At 43.8% G+C, this 11,192-nt stretch overlaps 1 protein-coding gene across 2 annotated transcripts in view; it reads right to left on the bottom strand.

Annotated features, from left to right (window-relative positions):
- AEBP2 (AE binding protein 2) overlaps window positions 1-1,680 on the bottom strand; it is a 103,655-nt gene extending 101,975 nt beyond the window's left edge. For both annotated transcript variants that reach the window (XM_045184065.3, XM_024575896.4), the window contains exon 1: window positions 832-1,680. In XM_045184065.3, the coding sequence (XP_045040000.2) occupies window positions 832-1,490 (659 nt within the window). In that variant the 5' untranslated portion in view covers window positions 1,491-1,680. The remainder of the gene's footprint in view (window positions 1-831) is intronic.
- Between the last annotated feature and the right edge of the window lie 9,512 nt (window positions 1,681-11,192).

Consider the following 11,192-nt stretch of genomic DNA (forward strand, 5'->3'; position numbering starts at 1 on the left):
CACGAACTTCAGAAAAATGCTAATTCCTTCAGACATCTCTCCCCAATACATGACTTTTAAATACTATCATCTCGAATCATAACTCTCGCACTGAAGCATTACTACACAGACGTTAAACCACATACTACGATGTACCTTCAAGACTGTATTTTGTTCCGATTCCGACTCTATTTCATTCCGCAAAGTTATTTTAAAAGCCATCAATTCATTTTTCTTTTCTACAATGATTTGTTCGTTTTAAACTTTCTCTCAGATATGATCACAAAACAAATACAAGTTATTTAAATCACTTTGGAGACCTTACTAACGAGTACACATGAGGAATTCTGGAAACACTAATTATAAAAGAACAGTCTTTCCCGAGTAGAGAAGAGTGATAGTTGGGGTCTCCTCCCTGAACGGGGAAGTTCTGTTAAATCCAAGCGAGACCAGCCATGTTGGAAAACACTTGTCAATCCTAGTTCTGACAAGTGTTCGCGAACACGGTGGAAGCTAACCTTGTGTACTGAGGTGTGTACATCAAGGGCCTCTTCAGCTCCGACAGAGGCTCTGGGCCTACTGGGGGGGTGGTTTCCGAGTTAGAGCTGTCCTTAGGTCGGTGCGGACTGCAGAGCCAAGGGGAAAGAGGGCGCGGAAAGGAGAGTTGGGGGGAAAATGGTTTGAGAGTTTGAAGCCGCTATCCGCAGCCAGAGGGGCGGGGCGGCAAGGAGAGATTTCCGAGTTGAGAGCCTGGGGGAGGGGCCGAGGATTCGGGGAGCAGGGGGGATCTCAGCAGAAAAAGTCCCTTTGGCCCAGGAGTGCAAGAGAAGGGAAACGCTTCAGGGGACCTACCTGTCCTCCGAGTCCATGCGGCTGAGGGGTTCCCCATCCGACGACATCTCCAAGCTGCCGCGCCGGCCCCCGGAGGTCGCGCTGCTTCCGCCTCCCCCGGTCCCGTAGCCCTCGTCGCCACCGCTGGAGACGACGCTGCTGCTACTGCTGCCGCCCCCGCCGCCGCCCTGGCTGCCCCGCGGTCCCTTGGGCTCCTCCAGGCCCTCCTTGCCGTCCCCATCCCCGCTGCTACTGCTGGCGGCGCCGGGGCTCAGCGAGCGTGTCTCGTCGCTGCTGCTCCCGCCGCTGCTGCCCACCAGGCTCTCAGCGCTACTCTCCTCCTCGCCACCACCGCTGCTGCTGCTCTCATCCTCCTCGTCTTCCTCCTCGTCCTCGTCCTCATCCTCCCCAGCCTGGCTGGCGCTCTCGGGGCTCGGCTCCGACATCGTCTCTGCCTCGCCGCCCCCCACTCCGCCGCCGCCTCCACCGCCCCCACCGCCGTTCAGCAGCAGCGCCGCCACAGCCTCGGCCTCCGCCTCCTCTTCCTCTTCCTCCTCTTCCTCCTCCTCCTCGGGGGGCTCAGCCCGGCCCCGAGCCACCGAGCTGGGGCTGCCAGGGGGCAAAGGGCTCAGGCGGGAGAGCTCCTCCAGGTCGGCCATGTCGGTGATAGCGGCGGCCATGGCGGCGCCTGCTCCTCCTCCTCCTCCCGGCCGCCGCCGCCTCCCTCTCTCGACTCTGGCTCCCTCGCCCCCTCCCAAACGCCCAAAACTCCGCCGACGCCGCTGCAGAGCAAGAGGAGGGCCCGCGAGCTGCGTCAGCCTGCACACGCGCTACGGAGCCCGCGCGGGGACAGCACTCACGCAGAGACAGCTGCGCGCCTGCGCGGAGACGCGAAGTGGCACCTCCCCCGGCCGCGGGTTCCGCGCCCGCGCCCCCACCAGGGTCGCGGCTCGGCCTCCGCCCCGCCCCACCCCTCCCCTCCTGCCGAGTGCTCAGAGTTTCCTTCGGGCCTTCCCACGCTCGGCCCGGCCTGGCAGCGGGCGGGACACGCAGAACGAAAACCTGAGTGCCAGCCGGGGATTTTAACAGCCCTCCGAGTTCTCACGACAAAGTCATTCATTCCGGGGGCTTTTGGGGAGTGTCCCCAGTGGACAGGCACTGAGCCAGAAATCGAACAAGTCCCTGGTCTTCTGAGAGCTTACAATCTACGAGGGGAGGCAATTAAAATGAGTAACAATAAATAACACAATGCAAGGTACTCAATCCTCATGCACCACACTGAGCCACAGGTTTTACTCTAACCTGCCTTTGACTCCCGCAGGGAATAGTTAAATCACGGTCTCAGAGCAAGCACATCTTCAATGTTCTCTGTCTTCAAACTTTTTGGCTCAGGAGCCCTTTAAAATAATTTTGGACATCTTTACACAGTTTAAAGTGACATCTACATTTTTTCCAGCTTGTTATAAATATAACTGCCACACTTTTTAACGTGTAGGCAATGAATTCTAAGTACCATAGAGATTTATTAACCACTAATACCTACTTTTTAAAATACAATCATTTATACTTTGTCAATTTTCATCCTTTATCTTCTGGAACTGACCTTTACATTCCACGTCCCCTCCAGAGTTTTATCCTAATAATATATTTTATATTTGAACTGTTTTAATTGATTATCTTATATTTCCTTTTAGTAAATGTGTATATAAATTGAAATTTAAGGGTAGTTTTTAAACTACCTTTGATCATAAAACTGTCTTATTTTTTCAGGTGATAAAACAAATATATTGCAAGTATTTGGAAGTAAATATTAAACATAAAAATAAAATTTTGTTGGAGATGCATGTTACAGAGATGGAATTGTATGAGTTTTTTGCAACCAGTTTATTTTATCAGTAGATGAGTATTACTAGAATGAGAATGGGTTCAGCATCAACTCTATTAAAAAGTTTTCAATTTTACGGATGGACATAAGCATTGAGAAAACTTGTCCAAGAAAACAAGTAAACGAGAATGGAGTTTTGCTATAGTAATGCCATTCTTTGAACTCCTTCCAAATTATATGCCAAAAAAATCACATAAAGAGCTAACAAAGAAAAAATACTTTTAATGACAACTCTCAATAGGTTCTCTTTCAACTTTGTTGAAATAAGAACTGAAAACCACATGACTTAATGAGAGGATATGTTAACCCATTCTTTCTCCAGTCAATTGTTTCTTTTTTGTCCTGAAGGTTTTGCATGAATCGCCTCCCCCTCCTTCCTCTTCCCCACTCTCCCTTTGCCCCTCTCCCACCCTCTTCATTTAGTTGCAGACATCTTATTCTGCTCGCATCTCTTTAGAACAAGAGTATTCTCCTGCGTGCCCATAGTGTCACAGTGTCCTCATCCCACTCACTAATATGTGTGACTAGAGGCAGGACCTCCAGGTGACAGAGTTTTTCCAGGTGGCACCAGGTGAGAAGTTCACAAAAGTGCAGGAAGCATGGTCTGCAGACCAGCGCCCGCAGGGACGTTCATCACGGGTCTGAGGTTAGGTATGTATTGAAACAGTTTAGCACAGCTTGCCAGAGTCATTTGATGTCCGTTGAATCTAATAAAAATCAGGGCTTATTTTTTTTATTTCATTAGTTTATTTTATTATTGTGGTAGCTCACTTGTACATATTTTGCAAAAATACCAGCCCACAGGAAAATTTTTTAAAAAACTTGTTATTCATAGACTGAGATTTACTGTTCTATAGTTCCTTCCTTCTGGCTTGGAGAGTTTGTAATTCCATGCATAATTATAAATTATCCAATAACATATCATTGAATGAGAGCTGTTTGATTAGGAATAGCATTTAGACTCATTGACTTCAGCAAGAATGGGTCAGATAGAGCAACAATTACCAAATTTCACTGGTTCTCCTACCTACCAAGCCTACCACCTTAGTGAGGATACCTCCAGCTTTCTGAGATCCCCTAGTTGCAGTGGGGAGCGGTAGGGGGGGGGCAGGGCCCTCATATGCTCAGACACTCCTCCTCCCCTGTGCCCCCTCCTCCTGTTCTGCTCTTCTAGGTACTGCAGACTTGGACCTGTGATACGAACAAAACAGCCAAAGCCATGGTGTAGCCTGAAGCAATGGAGATCACTGTGTTGACTTTTAGGGGAACCCCAAAGCAGACTGCTTGTACCCAAGATCATACACAGTTTTCAGTGAAACAGGTCTTTATGTTTTTACTCAGAGCTCCACTTCTCTTAGGAACCCAGACATGCTTTCATGGGCCTAGATTGGCGACAGATTTGAGTAATAGCTGCCCCAAGCTGTATTTATTACTCCCCATCCAATGACTGAGTCTTTCTTATAGGGCTTTTCTGTCTAATTCTCTCTACCACTAAACTGAGCTCTGTTCTAGGAAGCAGTCAGCCCCCGTGTCAGCAGGTTTCCTTCAGTCCTGACTCACAGTCTGCCAGACGTGCCCAAACACACTTGGATCCCAGCAACAGACCCGGTTTAGATTCAAGCTGAGATTCCTACCACGTGTGAGATACCTCACCACACATGAGGTACTTCTGAAAATTTCTCTAAAATATGCAGCGATAGCACATTTTGCACCTATATTTCAGGTTCCTCATTCTGCGTTTTGATACAGCCATACTGAGTAGGGTGAATAGCAGCATAACGACCTCATTCTCTAATTGACTTGCAGTCTGAAGAAAGTACAAACGAAAAGACAGCATCTTACAGAAAGGTGGAATGATAGGATCCTAAAGCTGGAAAGAACCAGAAATCCAGTTAAAGCTTCCCAGTTGGTAGATTGCAATTCAATCAAAACACAACAATATAATGATTAAGTTTTTCAGTTATCAATATTCCTGTCACTACAAACATTTTGAGACATTACTACTTTGGCTGGTAACTTTCCATGGTAAGTACACCATGTGCATGTCTGATGTTTGGGAGAGTGTCTTGTTGTGAATTTAGTAAATGCTTTTCCTATGAACTGTCCATGAAAGGGTACATAAAATGTGAAAGGTGAGTAACACACACACACACCACATTTTTTACCCTTTCGTGTGTTTATATCTGACTTGCAAACCAAATAATTTTTTTTCAATTATAGCCGTACCTGGTGTGGCTCAGTGGGTTGAGTGTTGACCTGCAAAGCGAAAAGTCACTGGTCTGATTCCCAGCGTGGTTTGCTGACTAGGTCCCCAGATGGGGGCAAGCAAAAGGTAAGCGATTAGGCAACCAATCCCAACTGATGTTTCTCTCCCTCTTCCTCTCCTTCCCTTTCCTGCTCTCTAAAAAATAAATAAAATCTTTTTGAAAAAACTCTCCATTATGAAAATTGAATTTGATTCATTATTATAGCATACAAATTGCAATTTCAGTTAATACTTTAATCTCTAAAAAAGTCAGGGAAGAATCTAAACATAATATTTAATGGGTGAAATATTTTAAAAGGCATGTCAGCAGTGTGGATAAATTACCTTCATTTCAAGCCAAAAAAAAAGAGAGAGAGAGAAAGAGAAAAGGCAACCTACCCTCTTCCTTTATTTGAAGTATATATGGCATCTATTTTAACTACTAACCTTCCTCATACCCTTTCCCCCCATTCCTCTTCCCTTTCACCCTTATTTCATTACTTGTTTTTATAAACTTTGTGGTCCTTTACACATCTTGGTATATTACCACAAATTATTTTTTTTAAGTGAGTGAGTTGTTTTGTTTCTGCCTTTGCAGATCCTGCTAATCCTCCACCCTCCCTCCTCCCCCGTGTATCTGCTGGGCAAATGACCTCCCAGCATCACTTACAGCTAGGTTTGGCCGTCTAAGTTCCGACCACATCAAGGGGTGAGCAGAAAGCGTCACGTCCTCCTGGGAAGCGGCCTGCCCCCCCTCTCTCACTCCTTCTGTGCCCTGCACTGGGGCCACCACACAGACGTGATGGGCAGGGGGAGCCAGTCTCAACCCTGCGGACCAGGACCACGTCACAGGATGACAGAGCCACTCGATCTTGAAGAGCGTATAGCACTGAATTCTGTGTGAGGGGAATTCTAGCACTGAGAAGCAATTCTACATGGAGCCTGCGTCTCCAGATGACCTCATTTTGCAATAACACTAACTCCCACGGTCCAACAATTCAGACTTTTTGTGTAAGTCAGAAAGAAATCTTTTACCTAGTTGGTCTTTTCTACACCAGCCAAATCAACATCCTAATTAATGCAGGTAAAATTAACCAGCAGAAAAACATGGTTTCCTATTTCTCAGAAATCTGAGGCCCTCAGGAATGATATATTTCAATTTCCTGCCTTTCCATCTATAAACTCTAAACTCATCTATAATATATTCCCACTTCTTTTTCCTTCCCTATGCAACCTAAGCTTTGTACTATGGTGGACTCTTAGATGTCCTTTAAAAAAAAAAAGGAAAAAGAACCATATATGTACCCCCCGCTTTTTCTTGGGCACTCAGCTGCCTAGCTGGAGACCACATTTCCCAGCTTCTTTTATGCTCCCTAAGCATACTTGGTCAATCCAGGTGTTGGATTCATTTGGAAAGGGACTAGTAGCTATCAAAGAAGTGTGAATGACAACAATAAAATAATTTAAAAAAAAAAGAAAAGAAAAGAAGTGTGACTAAACCAGTTATGTAAATGGGGTGAAATTCCAGCTTACTTGTCCTGTCAGGTTCTCTGGTGAATGAAAGATGCATCAGGACAGATACAAAAATGAACGAACAAACAAAACATTTCAAAGGCAGAATGTTGTGCCCTCCAGTCACCACGGTGGAATCAGAAATCCCGATAGCTCTGGACTGGACGGCTCAGGAATCAAGCATCATAGGCATCCCCAAGGTACCAGGTAACAACAGAACTCAGTGTTTATGCAAAGATAAGGATATTATAGACAATCCTCATACCTTGAATAAATTTAAATTCACTGTTTCTAACATTCATCATACTGCTTAACAAATCATTAGCTGCCCCAATACAAAACCCATTTTTTACATTCATTATGCCAGTTAGCAAGGCTTTAGGGAGATATCGATAATAGAAGATTGTGTTAGCAGCAACCTCAGGAGTATGAGGTCTGTCCAGAAAAAGTCCATCCGCTGTTTCAATATAACAAGAGTGATTTGTGTGACGGTGATAGAACCTGGCAGCCAAGGAGAGTGGACTGGAATGTGCATAGGTAAACAATGACGACGTCACTGTACTAGTCAGTGGGAACAGTAGTTGTGGTTGAGTGAGCATGTGTACTGTGTGGCTGTCACGTTCAAAATGACTGAGCTGATGGAGATCAGGAGAACTGTGTGAGGTTCCAAGGTGCCTACTTTGAAGGGGACTGAGGCCTCACTGTCCTACATATTTCTTGTATCTTGTGTCTTCTTCAATAAATGTCTCTATTTTTCATATTACATGGCTGGATGCTTTCCGGATAGACCTCATATGTCCTTTTCTGATCTAATGCTAGTTGAAGCCTGCAAAACGGGGCTTTTTTTTTCCTTTAGCATGTTAATTGACCCTAAGATTTCTTTTTTAATTTAAAATAAAGACTTAAAATTTACGTTGTTGGTACATACAAAACATACTAACTATACTGAAATACAGTATTTTTAAACTGGATTACAGAAATTTTAACACGTAATGGTAATTCCATGACTAAATTCTCACCAAAAGAATATGAGAAGTTACGTGTACAACTTCCACTTAATTTGTCCTTGACTTACTTTCCCAGGTGCTAGAACAGAGCTATGCCATTGACCCACCTTCACCATGTAGTTACGGCGAAACACTAACACAGAGAGAAGATGCATCTCTGAGAGCTGACCGGGTGCACTGTGACATGGCAGAGAAGTAAACTTCTATCTTAGTTAAGCTAGTTCTTTCTTAGGACAACTTAGCCTTTACTGAAATTAACAAAACTTTGCATCTTGACACATCAGTTTATAGTTCCTCTTCTGTGTCTTTAATCCCGCCCTGTACAATGCCTCCCTCTTTCCAGCTCATCAACATAAGTCTTTCCATCCTTACAAAATAGATTCCTTATTCCTCCAAACTGCTAAAAATATGAACTATACTTGTTTTTTCCACTTTTTCCACTTCCTATGCACGGTCTCGGTACTACAGAATCATATCCAGCTCTCCTACATTTTTTTAAATTACTCTCAATAAACTCATTAAGTGCCAAATCTAGAAGATACTCAGTCCTGATCTTACAAACTTGTGATCACAATGCAGTGAAAATAAGCCTCAGACCAAAATCTGCATTGCATTTGCAGAATGCATTTTCTCCTCTCCTCTTTTTTTTTTTTTTTATGGGATGCCACACTTATCTAGATTGTTCATGTCATTCATGGTTTCTTCTTATCTCCCTGTTTTTTAAATGTGGTTTTCAAGTCTACATTCTTAGCCAACTGTCTTCTTGTTCTACAAGGTCTTCCTGGTAAATAGCATCCACTCTGCTGATTCTGATCTCTGCTGAGAGCCCCTCTATACTGCCAGAGAAGACTGGCACCCCTTAATTTTTACTGGCACCAATACGCACTGTTTTAAATGTTTTTGTCTCACAGTTTTCCTCATGTATTTATTGCAATTGGACTTCAGTCTTAAGCAACTGATAGGTTCTTTCAGGATATGTCAATAGCATCCATTGATTGGACTAGGCAGAAGCTAAGCATGCCCTGCTCCCAACATTGATATCAGTTGGTAGGTTACAAGGAAAGCAAGATTTAGTCCACATTCTTCCGAATATATAACTTTTTTTAGCAAGTGGGCAGAAAAAGTCATATAACGTACTCATGTTAGTGTAAAAAGGTTCTCACTCTTCGTCCTCAAGCATGCCTACCAGCATCTCGTATGAGAGGTTCACTCGGAGGTAGCTGCAGCACTATCCAGAGAACACAATCAGCCAAACTTCTGTTCAGGTCTGTCAGTAGATGCCTCCAAGAATTGAATAGAAGGTAATGAGGAGAGGTGGACACAGAATCAAATAAAACAGACTGAGAAGGTAGTAGGCTGCTGGACTTTCCAGCAACTTATTTGTCATATATGGGATATATTTAGTGTCTATTACGTGTCAGACCCTGTTCTCAGCACTGGATGCGTAGCTATGAGCACAGGCAATAAAACCCCTGATCTCATAGAAGTTACACTCTAGTCAGATGTTCTTGTACCTCATTCACATAAGAGTGATAGGGTTGTGAAACCTTTTTAGCTAGCCATGTACCTGGGACACTATTTCACTAATGAAAATGTATTTCTAACATCCTTTATGCTAATTAATGAACCTCCTGGTATAAATCTCAATAAAAATCTTTGAAATACTTAAGTAGCCACCCGGGGAGTATGGATTTCTGATTAGGGCACTTCAGGTTCCAACTAACCACCCCTAGAGTGTGAATTCCTAATAGGTAACTCTAATGATAAGTAACCTCCCTCGGAGTATAGATTAAAGTTAATTTACACAAAGCACATTACACTGTTTATAAGGAAGTATTTTAAAGTAAATTATAACAGATGCAATATAACAACATAGCAGGGAGTATGGTTGCCCAGAGCTTCTACGTTTCACAAACATATTTTTTAAAATTGATTTTCAGAGAGATAGGAAGGGAGACAGAGAGAGATAAACATTGATTTTTTTGTTTCCACTTATTTATGCAAAGTGGGGGTAGTCTTGTGGGACTGAGCCCTTAACTTGCGGGATTTGACTCTAGTTCCGGTTAGACAGGGTCAGAGCTGAAGTGAATTATAGGACACCCAGCTGGTGTTGGAGAATTGGTTCACACATCTGGTGTCAGAAGTATTGTGGGTGTGAGATTTAAGAAAAACATGGTGTGATTTTCCTACTCATAATAGCAAGGAAAATTAAATATGCATCCTTGACATCAACTTCTGAGAAACATGGACAGAATGGGTCTTCAGGGACATCACGGTGTTCATTGGTGTTTACGTTATGTATAACACTTCATCTCACATAAAGGAAATTTGTATGGGGGTGGTATTTAGAATTTCTAGCCAATAATTGAATAATCAGTTTAGCTGGAATGTATGGTAAGTGAAAGAGAATAGACACTGCAGTTTTGAAAAGATAGCTAAAACAGCGGACTGTTTACAGCAGCAGAAAGTTCAAAACTGGAGAGTGAATGTAATATGTAAATACTGAGAACCTAATAGGGGCAAATCCTACCTTGTAAACTAACCTGAGCCAGTTTGGGTATGCATAGGCGTTAGGTTCATTTTGGTAGCTACAGGTAGCCCAAACGTGTCTCTTCAAGTAAAAGCCAAGATTCTATGTAGAGGGAGAATTGGGTCAGGCCCCACGGAGCCCCCAGTCTGCTCTGTATTTTCTTCATTCTCTAGTCCATCTCTAGTCCATGCGGATATCTGGGCAGCCTGAGGCTCCCCAAGCAGGGGTCCATCAGTCAGGGCACCCACACTGCATGCCCAGGGGGTTTCCATGCTGATCGTGAGCCACATCCTCTCCCTTGGCGAGTCTCTAATATTGTGATTTCTCAAATAAGCTGCACTGGCATTTTAACACTTGAGCTAATAATACTGAACTCGATATCCTAAGATGATCTCCCTTGTGTTTTATAAAATATGAGAGTAGGCTGGTTGGTGGGTTGCTTTGTTGGGCAGACTTAGTTTCTGAAGATCCACTCCCAAATTATAATCCAAGCTCCCACACACTGACTTCTGATCATTTTCCAATAGCCTTGCCAGGGCTTTATCTGTCAGTAAACTGGTGTGCGTTTCACACCTGTTAGCATTCCTGAGAGCTTTCAGTGACCCTAATCTTTGTTGTCATCATCAAGTTCTCTGCCACTGATATGGCAGTTAACTGTAGAGAAACAAAAGTTAGTTTGCCCATAACAAATTAGTGCACTTTAGCACTTGTAAAGCATAGTAACCTTTCCCTCCTCTGCCCCAAATGCATCTATTTACATGTACTGGCATGCCAGTGACAGATGTCGTGAAGCTCATCTAGAAATGAGAGGTCTCCAAAACCCTTCCCGCCCCAGAATGCTTAGCTGTAAGAGCCACGGGGGCAGAAACAGGTCAGATAATTTTCAACAGTCTGGCAAACAGGTCACATATGGCCATAATTTAGTATTTGTATTTATTCCACAAATATTTTTAGGACACCGACTATATGCTGGGATTTGTAGGGTCTCTGGCCAAAAAAAGCTGAAGAATTCAGAATTCTTTTTGGGAAGCAGAAAGGGATGGATGAAGTTTGGAAACAGGGAGAAGCAATTCCTAGAAACACTGGGAGGCTGTGGAGAGTGGGGGAGTTCTCACTGACTCCCTCAGCTAGAGAAACTGTCTATAAAGGACCAGGCACAATCAGGTTCTGTCTCAGATATTTGAATCCAGTCCATCTGTGGTC

The sequence above is a fragment of the Desmodus rotundus genome, chromosome 3 (genome assembly GCF_022682495.2).
Source record: "Desmodus rotundus isolate HL8 chromosome 3, HLdesRot8A.1, whole genome shotgun sequence".
Classification (NCBI taxonomy): domain Eukaryota; kingdom Metazoa; phylum Chordata; class Mammalia; order Chiroptera; family Phyllostomidae; genus Desmodus; species Desmodus rotundus.